Source organism: Octopus sinensis, linkage group LG10 (assembly GCF_006345805.1).
Source record: "Octopus sinensis linkage group LG10, ASM634580v1, whole genome shotgun sequence".
NCBI classification, from domain to species: Eukaryota; Metazoa; Mollusca; class Cephalopoda; order Octopoda; family Octopodidae; genus Octopus; species Octopus sinensis.
In genome coordinates this window covers 41,563,989-41,586,488 of record NC_043006.1, presented here as the reverse complement: position 1 = coordinate 41,586,488, position 22,500 = coordinate 41,563,989, and the positions used below count along the sequence as shown (strand labels likewise).

The window sequence follows — 22,500 nt, the reverse complement described above, 5'->3', positions numbered from 1 at the left end:
TAGGACTCCAAACCTGCCATCAAGATGTAGACAAGATTCTGTGATAGCCTGGGCTTCCGAGGCCACAGCTCTTCAATATCCTCCCGAAGAACCTGAGAGACCTGCATGGGGTGGATACAGATGTCTTTAAAATGAAGCTGGATCTCTTCCTGTCAGGTGTCCCAGATGAACCAACTTCACGGCAGGAGGGGCAGATGAGGGCAGCTGCATCGAACTCTCTCATGCACCAAATAGCAGTTGCTAGAAAGCCCTAATGAATGAAACCAAGTAGCAACACCAAATGGCGGTGCCCCAGCATGGCCACAGCTCATAAGCTGAAACTAGAATCAATCAATCAATCAATCAAATACACATGTATATGCAAGTAGGGATAAGTACCTGAATATATGTATATAGATGTGCGTGTGTGTGCGCGCGCGAGTGTGTGTAGCGTGTGGGAAAGAAAAGGTGAGATAGAGATAGAGAAAGAACAGCAAGGTCGTGTTCAAAAATTTTCAGAGACACAGATGTGCTCTCATTACTAACGAAATGTCTATGGCCAATTATATGGATAATTTCAGACATTGAAGATGACCCAATGTATTAAACTTTAATTAATATAATTAGATTGATATTCAACCCCAGGCGTTAGCGCAACTTTCAGTTTTGAAGACAATTCTGTGGCTGTGTTGTAAATAGCTTGCTTACCAACCACATGGTCCCGGGTTCAATCCCACTGCGTAGCATCTTGACCAAGTGTCTTCCACTAAAGCCTAGGGCCGACCAAAGCCTTGTGAGTGGATTTGGTAGACGGAAACTGAAAGAAGCCCGTCGTATATATACGTGTATGTTTGTGTGTCTGTGTTTGTCCCCTTAGCATTGCTTGACAATTGATGGTGGTGTGTTTATGTCCCCGTCACTTAACGGTCCCTCAAAAAAGAACGACAGAATAAGTACTGGGCTTACAAAGAATAAGTCCCGGGGTCGATATGCTCGACTAAAGGCGGTGCTCCAGCATGACCGCAGTCAAATGACTGAAACAAGTAAACGAGTAAAGAGTATATCTATTTTGTCTTTGACTTTACTCATACCAAGCATCATAGATATATGTTTAGCTGATCTATAGTTTAAAGACAGGCGTCTTGTGTGTTGTATTTACTTATGATTCGAAAGTGCGTGGAAAATAAAGTAATAACTACATATATAAGCATGTAATCAAATATGTAAATACTGATTAAAACTACAATTCTGTCACATGCCCTTGCTGTTCTTTCTCTATCTGCGTCTCACCCTTTCTTTGCCAGACGCCATGCACACACACACAGAGTTCTATCGTAGACTCAGTAACCAGTTTTAGCAATTATAATCACTTAAGATGTCTGTGCTCCTCGTTTTCACATGCTCACACTTTTATGCCTACGTAGCACTATAACACACACACAGTATATATATATATATATATATATATATATATATATATATATATATATATGTATATATATATATTATATTATATATATATATAATATATATATATATTATATATGTGTGTGTGTGGTGTGTGTGCGTGTGGGCGTGTGCGGTGTGGTATGTGTGTGTGTAAGTATGTATGTATATTGGAAAATGTGTGAGGTCCTTGGTACAGTTAGGTATATTTGAAAAAGGAAAAGAATGACTTCATTTGTAGTTCTAATCAATTTAATTTTTTAAGACGATAATTTTACAGTTTGGTTTGTAAATCTAGCAATTTCTTTGTTACCTTTGGTCGTGAGATATTTTAAAGAATCCTTGTTAATTTTTCTGGAGAACTTTCTCGCATTCATCGGTGGCTGCTGTCAAACTGATCGCTGTGTGATTCTATATCTGTGAGATTTGGGTGTGTTTATAATCGGGTTGGGGTTTGTGATAAGTTTGGGTGCGAAGGAGCGTTGATGAACAAGATCTGAAAGAGAATAGTGAATGCTGAAAATAAGATAACTGATTTAGAGTGGAATTGGGAGGTGGCGAGGTGTTTAAGGAGTGTTTTACAAAGAACTTATGAAAGTGTCCTCCTGTTGGTTCCATTTCAATATTTGACCAACGGGGAAAAATATAATGGTCAGATGTTCTTCATATTCTCTTATGGCTGATCAAATATCTCAATTTCTTAAAGAGAAACTTCGTATATTTTCTATGTTAACGATGAGTGTCTGGGGAGAGCGGGTTAATGAGGTATACGATAATTGTCTTTTGATAAACAGTGGATGATAGCAGAGAGAAAGAAATAAGGTCAGTTTTGGAATGTTTGCTGAAGGAAAAGCATTTATTATATATGTTTGGGAGGGAAGGTGGGGAGATCATGCTAGTTCATATATTTACCTCCCTACATATAAACACACAAAATTATACATACATACATATATATATACATATATATACAGACACACACACACATATATATATATATTATATATATATTATATACATATGTATACATACAAACACATGTATACATATACATATGTATATATACACACACATGCATATATACACATATGCATACACACCCCTCTCTCTCTATATATATATACACATTATATATACATATACACACACACATATATATATACACGCATAGAAACATATATAAATATATATATATATATTATATATATATATATATAATATAACATTATTGGTGAATTGAAGAAATGGAGCTGAACGCAGATTGAACAGAAATCGTTTTATTTCATTCTACACGTGTTTCGAAAGGCACAAATTACCAAAATCCGATTGAATAATGGGACCATATTGTGTCTTTCTCTTCAGAAGAAAAAGGAAATCCGTTGGAAAAACAAAAACAGAACAGAGGCAGAGCAAAAAACAAATCGAACTGTGCTCCTAAGAGCCCATGGCGAAACTGTTTATCAGTGTATGTTGAGAACCGGTGGCTGAAGAATTCAACAGGTCAGGCATCGGTCAAACATGTGGGTGGGGTGTATAGATGTTCTTTGTGACCGAGAATAAAGTTCTGACTATTTAAAGAATATTGGATTTTTTATAAGGGGCGAGAAAAAATCTACTTAGAGACGTGTGTGTGTGTGTACTGTTCTATATATGTGTGTGTTGGCGTAGGGTAGAAAACATTTTTTGTGTGTACGTGTGTGCGTTTGATCGTTCGGCTGTCAGTGGCTACTGCCGTGATAACCGTTGGGTGGCAGAAAGAAAAAAGATAAAGAAATTATATATATATTATTTTATGTTTTATGTGTGTGTGTGTGTGTTCATCTAAGCCTACCTTGATAAGGAAACCCCCCGCTGTGAAAAAACAAGCCCCGTTTGTCTTACAGGAGTAATTTCCCTTGCAGTGGTTAATTGTAGATATCTTAAATCTATTTCAGAATTTGTTACCAAGGGCTATGGGTGCCGGTCTTATTTATAAACGCTATTTAAAGGCCAGATAAGTGTAACGCCGCCAATGGGGGCATCGAAAAGCCGACTGTAAGAGCCCGTTACCATCCGGCCTCTGGCAAACAAAATATGGAAGAGTTCGGAGACACAAAGGTTGCACTGTCTTCTGCCCCTATCAAATGGGAGGGCCACCGACAAAATTGACCATTCCAGCCTATAGCTTAAGTTCGCATCCTTCAGTCGCATATTAGCTTACTGAGTCCCGTGGTCTGGCGCTTGTTCACGTCCCGAAAAGTTGCGTAAGGTTGGAGACACGCAAAGACAATCTTGAGGATGATGCCCCTATATAAGTGAAGGCATCTGAGTCCGTGTAACCTTGCATTGGTAGACGGCGTTTTTGATCTTGGAGTTCGCCGACGTGAATCTTACTCTGCTAGGATTGGTTTCTGAAATTAGAACTGCGTTCCTGTCACTATATTCGTTCCGAGACCTGCAGCCGCTTACTACTCTATTTTCCACTACGTCACTATTAACTATAGGAATAACCCCTGATTCTCCACTATCTATCAGAGTGCTGTCATTGCTACTTTGCTACGTGGTGGTACTGCTATTGCGGGAAATGATGCTGGGGATGCTAAAGGGGCTCTCTACCCTACCCCATTGTTACCATCAACCACAACACCCCTATTTATAACTATACCCCTAGCGGGTACTCCCTGGCTGGAGCTGAGATTATGTGTCACTGTACTGGCTCTCATATCATTATTACTACTATAATTATTCCTACTGAGCATTAAACCGGGAGCGGAAGAGGCTGTGCCTCCGGAAAAAGGTGATAGGATCTTAGTAAGTAGCCTATTATTATGGGAGGCGGGTAGAGAGCCCCTTTAGCATCCCCAGCATCATTTCCCGCAATAGCAGTACCACGGGCAGTAGCAATGACAGCACTCTGATAGATAGTGGAGAATCAGGGGTTATTCCTATAGTTAATAGTGACGTAGTGGAAAATAGAGTAGTAAGCGGCTGCAGGTCTCGGAACGAATATAGTGACAGGAACGCAGTTCTAATTTCAGAAACCAATCCTAGCAGAGTAAGATTCACGTCGGCGAACTCCAAGATCAAAAACGCCGTCTACCAATGCAAGGTTTACACGGACTCAGATGCCTTCACTTATATAGGGGCATCATCCTCAAGATTGTCTTTGCGTGTCTCCAACCATTACGCAACTTTTCGGGACGTGAACAAGCGCCAGACCACGGGACTCAGTAAGCTAATATGGCGACTGAAGGATGCGAACTTAAGCTATAGGCTGGAATGGTCAATTTTGTCGGTGGCCCTCCCATTTGATAGGGGCAGAAGACAGTGCAACCTTTTGTGTCTCCGAACTCTTCCATATTTGTTTGCCAGAGGCCGGATGGTAAACGGGCTCTTACAGTCGGCTTTTCGATGCCCCCATTGGCGGCGTTACACTTATCTGGCCTTTAAATAGCGTTTATAAATAAGACCGGCACCCATAGCCCTTGGTAACAAATTCTGAAATAGATTTTAAGATATCTACAATTAACCACTGCAAGGGAAATTACTCCTGTAAGACAAACGGGGCTTGTTTTTTCACAGCGGGGGGTTTCCTTATCAAGGTAGGCTTAGATGAACACACACACACACACATAAAACATAAAATATATATATATAATTTCTTTATCTTTTTTCTTTCTGCCACCCAACGGTTATCACGGCAGTAGCCACTGACAGCCGAACGATCAAACGCACACACGTACACAAAAAATGTTTTCTACCCCTACGCCAACACACACATATATAGAACAGTACACACACACACACGTCTCTAAGTAGATTTTTTCTCGCCCCTTATAAAACATCCAATATTCTTTAAATAGTCAGAACTTTATTCTCGGTCACAAAGAACATCTATACACCCTCACCCACATGTTTGACCGATGCCTGACCTGTTGAATTCTTCAGCCACCGGTTCTCAACATACACTGATAAACAGTTTCGCCATGGGCTCTTAGGAGCACAGTTCGATTTGTTTTTTGCTCTGCCTCTGTTCTGTTTTTGTTTTTCCAACGGATTTCCTTTTTTCTTCCTGAAGAGAAAGACACAATATGGTCCCATTATTCAATCGGATTTTGGTAATTTGTGCCTTTCGAACAACGTGTAGAATGAAATAAAACGATTTCTGTTCAATCTGCGTTCAGCTCCTTTCTTCAATTCACCAATAATGTTTTAATTTCAATTATCCGCACCAACGCACGGTTGCAACGCCAGATGGTTGTACCTCCAACCGTGCTGTTCACTGCTGTGATTTTTGCTACTAAGGTATCGGTTAAACTTTTGATTAATCTACTACAAGATTATTCATCTTTCTATTTCACATAATATATATATATATATATATATATATATATATATCTGTGTGTGTGTATACACATACATATATATTTTTTTCTAGTCCATGCGTACCCATTTATTTGCACATGCATTTACACCTTTATATTTATATATACCTACATACGCATGCGTACACTACTCAAGTAATTAAGTTGGGAGGAGGATTAGTGAAATGGTAGTGTACCTCCGAGGGTTGTTCTCTTGAACGATCGAATCATTGAAAGTGTGGGTATCATCCACTTCTATTTTTATACATGCATCATTTTTGGAAACAAAGGGAGAATCACGTTATTGGTGGGTTGAATATCATTTTTGCATTTATCCACTCATAGTATATAGATGTATGTTGGTATGTATGTATGTTATGTATGTATGTAGTATGTATGTTATGTATGTATGTATATATATATATATATTATATATAGATATATTTATATATATATATATATATATTATATATATATATATATATATATATATATATATATTGGAGTTAAACGCAGGTGTTATTCAAATACTTTTATTTCCGAATGAAAAGTGAAAAGGACACATATACATTTATATATATATATATATATATATATATATAATCTATTCTATTTGCGATTATATAAATTCCTTCTCCGCGGAAGGAGCTTGTTTCTTACAAAGATACAACGCTCATTCCATCATTGGAATTTAGATAATAAAACCAATTTCACATTTTGAACCTGTGAAAAGTTTCGCATATTTTTACCATTCCAACACTGTGAACGTATTCTCTAAATTAGATCACCAAATGAGATGTCACTATTAGGATGGAAACCAAATAATGGGCTGCATGACTTTTTAAAAGACGTGGAATGTTGTACAAGGAACATTACACCCCGAGACACTGTACGGGAATCACCTCTATCGGCCCCCTTAAATATTCTGACACTCATACACTGAGTCATTCTCCCCAGCTACAATGACTATAGGAAACCATCACAGACTAACGATCAAGAACCGTGATTATAACTCAAATTTACAGCAATACCTAAGCCTGTTATCGGGTTTAGGTCTGACTGAAAGAAAACAAGAAAATAAGACGCAAAAGCCTACGTCACGACTAGAAGCATTACGGATGGCAGACATATCTGACTATCTTGTTCAGCCAAAAACGAAGCGTACAAAGAGGTCTGTGGAAATGAAAAGTTAATTCAAAGCAACATATTGACGATGTTTCAGCACGACCACAGCCGATAGGGAGTAAAGGAGAATGTGTGTGTGTGCGTGTGTGTATATGTGTGTGTGTGCGTGTGTGTATATGTGTGTGTGTGCGTGCGTGTGTGTATATGTGTGTAAGTTTGTAGGTAAGTACATGCATTTACACATACATAAATACATAAATATATACAAACATTTATATACATAGATACATATATACAAACATAGATATATATACGAGGGTGAGTCAAAAAGTAATGCCATTCTGTTTAGGACAGGTATAATTACCAACATAGGAACATGTATCATACATCAAAATTAAGTTAGTCGTCTGTGGATCAGATCCCTACTCTTCAACATAACCATCGTTTCTCTCAATCGCCATGTTCCACCTTCGAATGAGAGCATGTATCCCTGCCCGGTAAAATTCTGTTGACTGTTCTTTGAGCCAATTCTTCACTAACTCCAGTGACGAGAAAGTGAAAACTGTAGTGAAGAAATGGCTCAAGGAACAGTCAACAGAATTTTACAGGGCTGGGATACATGCTCCCATTTGAAGGTGGAACATTGCTACTGAGAGAAACGGTGACTCTGTTGAGAAGTAGGGATGTGGTCCACAGAGGACCAGCTTCATTTTGATGTATGATATATATTCTTGTGTTGGTAATTATACCTGTCCTAAACAAAATGGCATTACATTTTAACTCTCGTACACACACACAAGGTCGACTTTGCCTTTAATCTTTTCGGGGGCGATAAATTAAGTACCAGTTTCGCACTGGGGTCGATGTAACCGACTTAATCCCTTTGTCTGTCCTCGTTTTCCCCTCTATGTTTAGCCCCTTGTGAGCAATAAAGAAATATATATATATATATATATATACTGCTCACTAAGGACATGAAGCCATTTTCAGATTTAAACTTACAGCCTAAAGCAATTTAGTTATTTCTCTTATTTATTGAATCGCTTCCCCACCCCACTTTTTGTAACTATAATTTATATTTATTTTTAACATTCAATTATTTAAAGTGACTACAGCAACAGTTTAGAACTTTAGTAATCGATTCAGTAATGCAAATACATTAAAATAAAAACCAACACCGAATTCAATAAACGATGTAATTCTTAAATGACAATGAGTTACATTTTAGCATTTAAATCGGGACCCATTTTTTCTGAAATAATTCATTTTTTAAAAAAAATTTCGCTTCAACAATCACATCCTCTATTTTGTACATTTCTTAAAATTCAACTACTACTTGAGGCTGGATAAAGCGAAAGGCTGTGGTCGCTACGTTCTGAGTTCAAATTGCGTCGAGGCCGACTCTGCCTTTCATCCTTTTGGGGTCGATTAAATAAGTACCAGTCAAATACTGGAGCCGGTGAAATTTGCTAATCCCCTCCTCTAACACTGAAGGCCTGGTGCAGAAATTAGAAAGAATTATTGCTTGAGGATAAAAGTTGTCGACTTGGCACGCTAGAAAAACCGCTTTGCGCCATTTCTTTCGATTCTATGTTCTGAGTTCCAATTCCATCGAAGTCGGTTTCGCATTTCATTCTTTCGGGGTCAATAAAATATGTAGCAGTTGCCTGTTGAGATTGGTGTAATTGACATGTGTTCCCACTAAAAAGTATACTACATAGTGCCAAAGTTCCCAGCAATGCCATCACGCTTCAGGACCAGTTACTGCAACAGCCTGGGTTTCAAGGGCCCACAGCTTTTTAATATTCTTCCAGGAATTGCACAAAGTAGATGTAGGGGTTTTTAAATCAAAGCTGGAGACTCTTCCTTTCGAGAGTCCCAGATGAACCTACCTCACGGCAAGAGGTGCAAATGAGGGTTGCTATGTCAAACTCCATGCTTCACCAAGTGCCACATATTAGAGGGGGCTCTTAGTAATAACAGTATAGCATGGCCGCATCTCTGAGCTGAAACTAGAGAGAAAATATATATATATATATCGGAAAGAAATAATGTGATTATATATATATATATATATATATATACGTATGTCGACCATCCAGTGTCAGTCGGCTTTGTCCCTACCACCTAAAAATCGCTGTGTGACAAAATTAAGAACAATTATTAAGCTTCTAATCAGCCCTGATAAAAAATGGTCTTTGTTCAAAGTAATTTCATCCACAGAAATCTTGTTATTCTTGTTAGAGAGTGTACAATAGACTTACGTTTACGTGTTTATTTTGCAAGATTCCTGATGTGACATCGGGTTTGAATGTTTAGTCCATTTCTAAGCGGGAAAGGAGGAAACAGGTGGAATGAACAATCGCTGGAGAGGTCATTGGAAATGTGACGAAATATTTCCAGACATAGGACATAAAATAAGAACAACTATAAAATAAAGAACGAATTTGTAGTGTGTCTGCTTATTTGTAGTGTGTCTGCTTATTTGTAAAAAATAAAAAAGAAAATGACCGTCCCAAAATATAGCAAAAAAAAACAGACGATGTTATCGAATCTACAACTAAAGAATCGACAAATAGTGTACATTTCCTCTCCCTGTAAGCGTCTCATTATCTTATACGTAAAAACGCATTCCCTCATAGAGATTCCTTGATAAACTAATGATAATATATATGAAATCTGAATGTAGCATATCCTGTCAGAAAATTTACAACCACCTCATTATATCAACGACCAGCATCCATTTCGCTCTGTCATCGACTCAGTACGCTTATTCATCTACTGACCAATATGCCGTAGTGGTTAAGAGCGCGGGCTACTAACCCCAAGATACCGAGTTGGATTCCAGGCAGTGACCTGAATAACAACAATAACAACAAAATCGAACCCAGGTTCGAAATTTCCCCAAGACACCTGATGAAGGCTGGAAGGTATATCAGCCGAAATGTTGTGTTAACAACAAACAAGATGAGGACAAATATCCGTCAAATGTAAATAATGTAACTAATGTAAATAATTCCTTATCTCTTAAATATAGAACTGACCAATATAGATTTGAGTCAGAAAACTAGCCTAATTGATTTTACTATATATGTATCGTATTTCTGATCAAGCAAACCAATCATTATCAACAACCGGACACCTACTCTCAGATTGTAAAAGCCATATGACCGCTTACCTCGTCTCCATGGACTCATAACATTACCCTAGAACGGGACACTAGTCAGTTGCAGGGTCACTTATTTACAGTTGATTGGACTGGGGGGGGGGAATGAAGTGAATAGTTTTGCTCAAGAACATAATGCATCGCCACCCCAAGAATCAAAACCACAACTTTGCGTACAACAGCCTTACCACCTGCCCACAAGCATTGACCAGTAAGTCTGATTAGGAAAACTATCATTTATGAATCATTTTTCCTACACAAGCTAAATAGCGTGCCATAGTTTCGAAGACCAAGGATTGCGATTATGTGATTTTCATTCCTTTGTCAATCGTATTAATAACAAAAAATAAGATGGAAGTGTGAATGGCTGAGAGGGTAAAAGGCCTTATTTTGCCCTATTTTCATACGCTCAGTGTTGCAATGATGCCGATATTGATTTTGATTTTTTTTCCCATCCAGCGGCAGTAATATGACAAGAACCTAGGTCGACAGAATCAGCCGCACTCCTCTTCTTACATATACCACCTGTTCTTCTGTTAGAAATCATTAGCAGCAGAACACTTATTAACCGAGATACGAAGTTATTCAAATTACATTATGTTATATTTGATTCTTAATGATTCATTGAATAAATTTTCTTGTCATTAGCGGATCCGATTCAATTTTCCAAAATCTACACACTATTGTAAACACCTTCATCATGTCTAAACCGTAAAACGGCCTTACACGAAATTTTAAATGAGAAAATCAGCAAATAAGTAGTGTTATTGTTTATATTGGGTTGTATGTATTGTGTAATTGCTTTTCTCGAAAATGTCATTGCAAACGGTTGCTATGTGATTAAATAGTAAATCTAAAGAAATGGAACTATGAACCGAGTCTTACATTTTATTTGAAATGCTAACTAATCTAATAACCTATATTTTTATATGAAACGTAACGAACCTAATCAAAGTACCTTTTTATCTCAATTCAAGCTAAAAATCTATGAGGATCCTTTATATCCATAGGCATCTGGAACTTAGATAGAAGATGAATGAAAGTTATAGGAAACGAGAATAGCTAAATGTAGAAACAGTGATTCTATCCAAGGCTCGGCTCCCTAAGTGTTCATCTTTTGTACTGAACATTTTTTATTTTATAAATAAGAATCTATTTTCTTGACAACACGAATGGTCAAAGAACTCTGAATGTGCATTAATTGTGTAAGTGGCGGGAATTCGTTGGAACTGGTGATTGTTACTACAGCATGTAATATATTTAAAGTATGTTCAATCATTTTCTCATTTCATCAATATTTTTTTATATTTCTAGCATAGAGACATTGATACTCAGTTCAGCAACATTGATTTCATATTACTAGCTTTGTGTCAGTGCTTGTTGACCCCGAAAGGAGGAAAGGCAAAGCCGATCTCGACAGAATTTGAGCTCGGTACCGTAAAGACGGACAAAATGACGCCAAGCATTTAACTCGGCGTGCTAACGATTGTGCCAGCTCGCTGTCCTACTCAGATCGATAATATTGGCTTTAAATTTTATCAGAAGACCAGAAAATGCGATGGAAGAGATTAGTAGATTTCATCGACCCCCAGTGCTCAACTGGTGCTTATTTTATCAATTCTGAAAGGGGGAAAAGCAAAGTCAACATCGACGGAATTTCAGTTCAGAACGTAATGACAGATGGACCGCCGCTAAGCATTTTGCCCAGCGTGGTAACGATTCTGCCAGCTCACCGCCGCATTCAGGTCAGTAATATTTACCAATGATATTTCGTTTTATACATAATCTGGGGGACTCAAAATTATTATCGGAAAAGAAACATCTGGAACGGATGAAACTAAAATATTTCTCAGTGTGATCTGGGAAGTTCGTTTCTATTTAACATTACACTTATATAATTTGAGGCTATTTCCAGATTGGGGATCAGAATTATTGGGGACCTTAATTAATTATCATGCTAGAATTATAAAAATTAAGCACATCTAAAGTGGATTCGAAACTCAAATAGAGCAATCAAAATTAGAAAATGTTACTTATTGTATTGTAAATAAATATATACTATATTTCAAAATACTTCTGTATGATGGATGGAATGACGTTATCACGTAAAGTTTCGAGAGATATTTTAAAGAATTTAGTAACTGAATACATTTTGTCATTAACTATAATTACGGCTTTTTTTTTTGTATGACCACTAAATAAAATAAAGTTGCTAAAGCAGGGTTGGAAACTGTGCCATATTTCCTGCGAGTTGAAAACTTAGGAATATACACAAACAATGGCATTAGCTTTGAAATCAAAATATATGGCTGGTGAGATAATAGACCAATAGACGTTTCATTCATCGACTATCGAGAATGAAAGAAAGAAGAAAGAGAAAAAGTGGTGTGAAGAGACAGAAGGAGCCAAAAGGAGCCAAAAGGAGACAGAGATAGTTTTGGATGTGGAGGGTTAGAAGCGAAAAATAGAGAGACACATCCTGCAGCTGTTGCCAAGTCCAATAAAGAGATTGATTTGGAAAAATGTAAATGTTTATCTCTTTAAGCTTCAGATTAGCGACCATAAAAGGCAAAAGAGAGATGATTTATTTAATAGATGCTCATAACAGATTTGGAACTCACTAGTAAGAACGAGCATATAGGGACAACATTTGTAAAAACATTAAACATACTTACGCTCATAAAGAGATAAACACATTAACCTATTGCCTCATAAACATACAATTATACAAACAAATAATCATAATATATATACGTGTATATATACATATGTATATATATATATATGTGTGTGTGTGTGTGTGTGTGTGTGTGCATATATGTATATGCATATGTATGCATGTGTGTGTATCTGTAAGTGGCCAAAGTATTGTTAACCCTAACATATCTTTCGCCGTTGGAAAGTAACAAATTTTACAATTGCCTCTAGGTTCCTTAATATGTCAATAGAATTCTCTTTTATTGGGAACCCTTTTACAGTTTAGCAGGTTATTTTTTAAGTCAAGCAATAACATAAAGCAAACATCAACCATGGTCTCGTGTATATGTCCACCACTTCATCTACCGAAGACGTTTCAGTGTGTTTACTCGAGCTGTAACAATTGGCGACCAAATATTCTTCAAGTCTAAAGTAACAGTTTCAAAAGTGCTGAAATATAATGAATAAAATAATACTGAAACTTCCCCACTAGTAAGAGAGACAGTCATAACTGCATTACTGCACGAAAGATACACAAGGACCCATCGACTGAGAAGACAAGATATGCTATAACCGAACGAAGCGTGCCATAAGACCCTGAAAAATGCAAATCCTTTGCGGGTCTACAAATTACACAACAAGTCTTAGTGAAACATTCTAAGACTGTTTTCGAAACATTTACCAAATAACAGGGGAAATTACAATTACAATTTACAAGAATAACAATAATGAAAATGACAATAACGACAGAAGAGTTATAAACAGGAAATACTAAAAAACTATTATTACAATCATTGCAGAGTCTATTATTTGAAAATAAACGTGAAACAAAGAGAAACAACAATCTAATCAATAGACCACAATAAGTATTACAAATGTATATGACACTACGATGTTTGTCGTCGCTCATAACATTCGAAGAAAAATAATTTCAGAGCCATTCTAAAGTAGAAAAGAATAGCAACGGGAATCCTCTATTCTAACTTATTTATAAATCAAGCAAGATAGACTAGCTACAAGTTGTTACGAGAAGTGTGGGGTGTGATATTATATAAACATTCTGTAATGTGTGTATATATATATATATATATATATATATATATATTATATATATATATATTGGGTTGGACAAATAGTCCGTTCGTTTTTTTTTGTTAGTATCAACTGTCCGGTCTTCTAATCACTCTTCCGACAGTCTTTTTCTTTAGAAACGTATTCGGTATAATGACCAAGATTACCTCAGTGTATAACAAACCTCAAAGGAGAGAGATTGCAACTTGTTTGATTGCATTTGAGCCTAGACATGGAAGACCGGGCGGAGCACTATCAGCATCTAATGCTTTTTTACTTCAGAAAAGGAAAGAAAGCAACAGAAACTTGCCGAAAATTATGCAATGTGTATGGAAAGAATGCGGTTTCAGAACGGGTGTGCCAAAAATGGTTTGCTCGATTTCGATCAGAGAATTTTTCAGTAAGAGATGCACCTCATTCTGGCCGGCGAAAAGAAATTGACATCGACCAACTGAGAGCTGTAGCCAAACAAGACTGCAGTCTTAGGACCAGACAAATCGCAGATATTCTTAACATATCCAAAACAAGTGTGGAAAATGAATTGCATAAACTTGGTTATGTTTCTAAACTTGATGTTTGGGTTCCCCATAATTTTACAGAAGCAAATCTTGTCCAGAAGGTTTCTATTTGCGATACATTACTGAAAAAGGAAAACAACGAACCCTTTTTGAGAAGAATTGTTACTGGAGATGAAAAGTGGGTAGTTTACAATAATGTGAAACGAAGATCACGGAAAAAAGCAGAGGATTCTCCAAAACAAACACCCAAAGCAGGTTTTCACCCAAAGAAAGTTCTGTTATCGAAATGGTGGGATTGGAAGGGTGTTATCTTTTTTGAACTTCTTCCCTTGAATAAAACCATAAATCCAGAGGTTTATTGTGAACAACTGGATAAATTAAATGCGGCTCTTCATCAAAAAACGGCCAGAACTGGTGAATGGCAAAGGCGTTGTTTTCCACCATGAAAACGCAAGGCCACACACTGCTTTGATTACTCGGCAGAAGTTGCTGCAGCTTGAGTGGGAAGTTTTGCCTCACCCTCCGTACTCTCCAGATCTGGCCCCATCAGATTTCCATCTGTTTCGGTCATTGAATGGGAAAAGATTTAATTCTGATGAAGACGTGAAAACTTTCTTGGAAAAATTTTTTGCTAATATAGAACCTAGATTCTTCGAACAAGGGATTAAAGATCTACCCAACAGGTGGCGAAAGGTTATAGAAGCAAATGGTAACTATTGTATTGATTAAATACATTTTTCCCAATTGTTTACTCTGTTTTGATTTTCACCTAAAAAAAAAAAACGAACGGACTTTTTAGCTAACCTAAGATATATATATATATTGCTCTTTTCTGTAGTATTAAAACATGTGTGTGTAACACATGGCTACTAAATGTGTATGTATTCTTTTAATATCTTCTAATGCTTTCGAATAAATAGACAGACTGGAATATTTACCGGCTCATGTATGTCGTTCTGCATCCTCTCCATTTGTAGATTTGCTATATATATTATATATATAATATATATATATATAATATATATATATATATATATATATATATATATATATATATAATATATATATATATATATATATTATATATATTAGTCAAAATTTACAGAAAAACAAAAGATGAAGACATGTGTATGAACAACAAGAAGGTGTATTAGTTTGACGCTCGGGAACGTGAGAAGGTGTTTTACGTTTCGAGCATACGCTCTTCAACAGAAAGGACCACGAGGAAATAAACACAGCGAGAAAAAAAACAGTTGTGGATTTAGCGGTCAATCACAGCGACACGCACACACGTATATGTATATATGTGTGTATACGTATATGTATATATATATATATATATATATATTATATATATATATATATATATATATATGTATGTATGTATGTATGTATGTATGTATGTATGTATGTATGTATGTATGTGTGTGTGTGTGTGCATGTTTGTGTGTGTATTTAATTAAATGTCGGATGATGAAGCTGACTGCTCAGCACCGCATTGGTGGATAGAATTCTTTCATTTCTTTATATATATATATATATATATATATATATATATATATATATATATATATATATATATATATATATATATGCAGAGAGAGAGAGACAGAGACAGACAAGCAGACAGAGGTGGATGGGTGGATTGATATAGATAAACACAGATGGGCATAACAAATGGCAGCCATAGTGTAACAGAAAACGACACCATATTATGACTACTCAACCATCAAACGACACGTCACTTACGGAACTATACTATTCTCAGGAAGGGAATATTCAAAGCTCTACATTTAACGCCGCCTGCGTTTAAGATTGTACAAACATGAATAGTGATGTAATAACGTAACAGAGTGAGTCACTTTAAACCGGAAACACCCTAGACATTATATTCTAAACACGAGCATTACACTCTAAAGAATTTTTCTCAATAGATACGCATTTGATTCACCATGGTATAGCAACAAAATTCACACTAGATAGTCATTTACCTCCCACGCTACCATTTGGTGAATAATTCACCAACTTTCCTCTGACCATGCACTAGTTATCTCAAATATGCAAATGATCAAGAAACTGTTAGCTGTTTTAGCAAATAAAAAATATAAAACCAAACAAGTTCTTCAAAGAAAGATATTCACGATTTTTTCAGAATTGAGAAACTCTAGAATCAGCAACAGAGATAACGAAATGCAACAAAATAAATTATAATTATAACGGTGCATCCCAGAAAACAACATAACATATTGATTTTACATTTTATCATAAGACTAACAATTCCCGGGGTGGGGTGGGGGTGTCGATTACATAGACCCCAGTACTCAACTGGTACTTATTCTATCGACTCCGAAAGGAATGAAAGCAAAGTCGTCTTCGGTGGAATTCGAGCTTGGAACAAAAAAACGGACAAAATGCCGCTAACCAATTTTCCTGGCGTGCTACCGATTCTGCCAGCTTGCTGTTTAAGACAACATAGAATATCCTTTTCTAGGCCCGACATTTTGGGGGAAGGGACCAGTCGATTAGATCGACCCCATTACTCAACTGGTACTTAATTTAACGATCCCGAAAGGATGAAAGTCAAGATTTAGAACCCAACGAACTACCAAATTCAAGTAGTTCTTTGATCGATATATTTTCAATCCATCAGTTTGAACTGGTCAATAATTTGTTATAAACAATTACTCGAAAGTTATGTCCACCCTCCCCAAAGAAATGCATACAAAGCCATACATTTTGTTCACATGAAAACAGAAACCATATAAATTCATTTGCTGTTCTTGTGTGGTATATATCGTATAGAATATATTCTACATCATATATTGCATTACCAGATAATTAGAATATGATATATCGCGTTGATATTTTGATATTATTTATGCAGATATACCACAGTATCGTCTAACTATTACGGTGATGAGATGTGACATGTCCAGATCGTCATACTGAACATCATATGTTAACCCTCTGAATTTCTGGGAAGGAAGTGTATTCCTCGATTGGAGAGAATCAAAATATATCGGGAGCAATTGATCAGTGTCATCTTAGCGACTAATTAGGTGCCATGGCGAACAAGAGCAGAGTTACCGGAAACTGTGCAATGCCGTAAGAAATAACATTAATAATGTGTTTGAATATCTTATATACGGAAAGGTATTAAAACGGTGAATGTTGATACATTTTTCGCAATTGGTCCTCATAAACATGACTTAGAATCTCTATTTCTAACGCTGCCCAATTTGAAAACTGTTACTTAATTCACAGCTGCAGCTATGAAGTAGGGTTTCTGTCCCACCTCTGTGCACGACGACAAAAAGAAAAAAATATCTAGAAATAAACTGTTGACTGATTCACTAATCTTTTTCTAATAGTCGTGGAATGTGTTCATATCTAACCAACACTTCACCTCCTACTAAAACACCAGGCGTACATCTTGTTTCCTTTGGGGACATAACCCCTTTCTACAACCCCTTTCTTTTAACCCCTTTCTACAATCGATCTTGATTGTTCAGGTTGGCCTTTTATCTTAAGCTTCATTCGGAAAGTTTATTTCCGCGCAAGTGTAAATTCTTTTCGCCAACTTGATTCAGAAACTTTGAATCTGCGCATGCGTAGATTCTAATCTCCTTGTCATTTACTTTGAATGAAATATCAGCAAGAGAGACTTCGAGTCCATCTAGCTCCAACTCATCTCCACTCTTTCCTCTAAATATATCAGCTTTCTCTCTTAATCTGCGAACACCTCGAATTAACAACATATCTTTGATCCTACTTTATTCTTCGTTATTGATATCTAAAACACTTCAATCCTCTTCGAAGTTATGATGATCGCTATTTTCACAGCTTCGAACATGTACTTTACATGGAAAGAATTGCAGCTCAAAGACTGATGCTTCTCTTCAATGCTAGAAAATATTTCATACTTCAACAATCACCATCCACAGAGCTGAAGTGGGATCCACAACAGAAGGCATATTCACACGATCAGAACGTGCTGCTGCAACCACAAACATAACGGCAACTAGAGAAAAGTCACATGACTGATTGACATATTCATCTCATGCGCTCCAACCACTGACATATAAACCTGCTGTCTACACTCTGGTTCTCCTTTTATCTCTCTTTTCTATAGCTATGTCAATAATCGCTGCCTCTTTGTGGTAGCATGACCCGCAGCATCTCAACTCAGGTTCTCTCAACAACTCGTCTCTCCTCATCTCATCTGTTAATACATGTCTAACCCCATGACGCCATGTCACGAATCCTTCTTCCATAAACTTCGTTCTAGGATTTTCTTTCTGCATAAATTTTCAGCTGACAGCATTTTCAACACAAATTAACAGAATCACCGATTACAGTATCAGTTCTATTCTAGGCACATGGCCTGAAATTTGAGGAGGGGACAAGTCGATTACATCGACCCCAGTGTATCGCTGGTACTTAATTTATCGGCCCACGAAAAGATGAAAGGCAAAGTCTACCTTGGCGTAATTTGAACTCAGAACTTAAAGATGGATGAAATGCCGCTAAGCATTTTGTCCGGCATGCTAATGACACTGCCAGCTCACCACCTTCACCAATAACAGTATCCAATGGGTTACGGATGCCGTTGGCACTAGTTTTCCTTGCAATCTTGTAAAAAACTTTAATCGTGTGTTATCGTCTTAAAAGTTACCCCATATTATTTGATGTGTTCATTTGAGTTAAGCAATATAATAGAGTAACTGTTGTTTGGTGACAAGGTATGTCTTAACTTCATGCCCATTGGTATTACCCGAATAAAGTGTTCGAAAGCTTATAGTTAAATTTGATATGTTAAATAGTTTGCAACATTCTTCCTTCTCCATTATACATACATACATACATACATACATACATACATACATACATACATACATACATACATACATACATGCATACATACATACGTGTATATGTATGTATGTATGTATGTATGTATGTATGTATGTATGTATGTATGTATGGATGGATGGATAGATGGATGGATGGATGGATGGATGGATGGATGGATGGATGGATGGATGTACAAACAATGAACAGAGAGAAACCAGAGACAGCAAATGACAACTTATATAGAAACACTGACATATTGATAAATTAAATGAAATAAGTTGTTTTAGGTTGTGAATAGAATAAAACAAAGTAGCACATCTAAATTCAAAGGCCATCGCAACTTCCTTCCGAGGAGAATCTATAATGTCAGTTATTAGTCAACATATAGGTATGTAATTGATGTATCGTTTCCGTAAATCAGAAAGTATCGGAGTAATGTTTCGCTCGGCAGATTTTCATGTTTGTCAGTCGCAAAAATATTTTCAACAACAAAATTTATTTAATAGACATATAAGATTCGCAGGAGGTAAATTCATGTGTAGATTCTTCTTCTTTTCTTGTTATTCTAAAGGATGGAGTTCGTAGATTTGGTTGAGACTATCATTCAAGACATTGGTAGTGTAATTATGTAAGTGGTGTCGATGTTTTTACATTTTTCATACGACATCGCCTAGATAATTTCATTGAAAGAGAAGTAAACGTAAGAAAAATGTGCCAGAAAAATGCAACACTGACTAAAGCGTTTAGTGCAAAATGAAGTAAGTTAAATTTTATAAGTTAAAAGCAGATGAAAAAGAAGAAAATACTGAAATGAATTCCAGGTACTTCATCGTCAGTGAATTTGCAAATTGTCTGAAGAATGTTAAACTAAATTTTCGTTTCCCCTCAGAAAGCAGAGAAGCTTTGTTTATGACCAGATTAGTCGGTCAATAAATCGAAAATGCTAGGCTGCGGTGAATTCGCCAAATATAATAAACCGTATAAATAACTATGAAAGACCGTCATAATGTGCCACAAATGCAAATGTATGGTTAATATTGATTTGTTATTGGGATTTTCTCATTTTAGATTTAAATGTAATCGTTCCAATTTTCCATAACTCTCCATATTTCTGGAGAACTGTGTCTCAGAAAATCAAAATAGAAATCAAAAGACAAATAAATAAAAGCTATAGGAAAGAATTAATACAAATACGAATCAGGGGTGTCCCTAGAGAAGAAAGAAATTATGCGTAATTTTAGTCTCTAGATATTCAATTATGAAGAGAATGGGAGAACATAATATTCTCCACATTTTTTAGCTAACTTCTATAAGTGTACACGCATCTATATCATAGAGTGAGCTACTAAAATATACTCGCATATATACGAAGCTACAAAGAAACACAGTGCCTACATATATATATGTGAGCGCGTGCGGCGTGTGTCTGTAATTATGAATAAAGTAGTAAAGACCGTCGAGCGCGGTCGTTTCTCAAAGAACTCAGTGAGCATGCTCTTATCGGATTTCAAATAAAAGTACAATCACCGTCCAGATTGTAAATTACGCAGCTGCATGTCTCTACTTCGATGGTTCGCTTTCTATGAACCATGCAGTTAGCTATCGTTTCGAATGCCTTTGCCGTCATTAGAAGAATCATTTCAATGGATAAATGTCGTGATATAACGCTATCTGTTTAGTGTCAGAAAAAGGATGTATAAATGAGCTTGTATTATCCGAAATAGACGATCACTCGCAAATGCGTTTACGTAGGTATATAGCAGGAGTAGCTGTGTGGTAAGTAGCTTGCTTACAAACCACATGTTTCCTGTTTCAGTCCCACTGCGTGACACCTTGGACAAGTGTCTTCTACTATAGCCTCGGGCCAACCAAAGCCTTGTGAGTGGATTTGGTAGACGGAAACTGAAAGAAGCCCATCGTATATATATATATATATATATAAATACATTTATATATATGTATGTGTGGGTATATGTGTATATGTTTGTGTGTCAGTCTTTGTCCCCCAACATCGCTTTGACAACCGATGCTGGTGCGTTTACGTCCCCGGTTCGGCAAAAGAGACCGAAGGAATAAGAACTAGTCTTACAAAGAATAAGTCCTGGGGTCCATTTGCTCGACTAAAGGTGGTGCTCCAACATGGCCACAGTCAAATGAGTGAAATAAGTAAAAATAAAAGAGTAAAGAGAGAGTATTTGGGAGTGGAATATTTATTTACAAGTCATTTATACATATTGCCCCAGGTAGATTTTTTTATAATATTTAGCAAGGATTTCGATTTTTTAAGCTGCTGGTTCTCTAATATTATAAAAACATTCAAATTCATGTTTTGTCCCAGTGTCATTCAACTATAACTACACAGACATGACGTAAGTAAACAGACGCGCCATAACACATTGTTCTATGTTTATTCTAACTTGTAAGGGTTTATACTTTTTATGAATTGACATTTTTATGTTTCAGATTCTGTGTGTGACTGTTTAATCATGCCACGAAAAAAGAAGTCATGGAACCGCCTCAATTTTAAAGAGGCCGGAATGTGGGTCAATCCGAAGGTGGACGTAGTTAACGTAAAATCGCAAAAAACCTTGGAATTCCACTTTCTACATTTAATACAGTGATTGTCAAATTTACCAGAGATGGGAAAGATTCCATATCCTCTCGCCGAGGTTGACCAGATCTCTCTAAAAGGACCCTTCTCTTTGTTAATAGAAATATGAAGGATAATCCTCGTTATAAGGCCTGTGACTTAGCAGAACACGTTTTTGTCAGGCATAGAACAGCTGCCAGCTATCTTTACAAGCTTGGTTACTATGAAAGAGCAGCAAGAAGAAAGCCACTTATCTGACCAGCCAATATCTTTATCCGTTACGGAAAATCAAAATTCAAAGCACACACTTTCAAAGACTGAAAGGAAATTCCACTCAGCATATACTGTCCTTCGGGTTCAGAGACCAGCAGGACTCGGCTTCCTTTCGCCTTTTCATCGTAGCGTTAGCTTGTTGAATTTCCCAGTATAGCCTGGAGCGTAGTTGACAAGTTGTCTCCATATTCACACCAGAAATGTGTACCGTTATTTCATTCTGTTGGAGACTTTGTACTTATTGCAACAGACGACTGTATCAATCAACAAAAAGACTGAACTTTCATACAACACTGACGAGTCCTTTCTGTCGTACGAGTTGTTGCTCATTCATCAGAGCAGTCACTCATCAACGTCTGGTGGCCCCAGCAATACATATCTGTCGTCAATCTAATAGCCCCATCATGTTATAGTAACTGACAAATAGAGACACACCAT

General features: G+C 36.7%; 2 protein-coding genes across 2 annotated transcripts in view; one reads left to right on the top strand and one right to left on the bottom strand.

The window, feature by feature from the left end:
* LOC115216605 (neuronal acetylcholine receptor subunit alpha-7-like) overlaps positions 1 to 22,500 on the bottom strand; it is a 974,486-nt gene that overhangs the window by 719,011 nt on the left and 232,975 nt on the right. The window lies entirely within an intron of this gene.
* Positions 14,093 to 14,791, top strand: LOC115216194 (histone-lysine N-methyltransferase SETMAR-like). The gene has a single exon (XM_029785391.1). It carries the CDS (start codon positions 14,093 to 14,095, stop codon positions 14,789 to 14,791), a length of 699 nt encoding a protein of 232 aa, XP_029641251.1.

Bases quoted from the DNA above. Each gene is read 5' to 3' on its own strand.
- LOC115216194 (XM_029785391.1), top strand. From the start codon at position 14,093: ATGCTTTTTTACTTCAGAAAAGGAAAGAAAGCAACAGAAACTTGCCGA.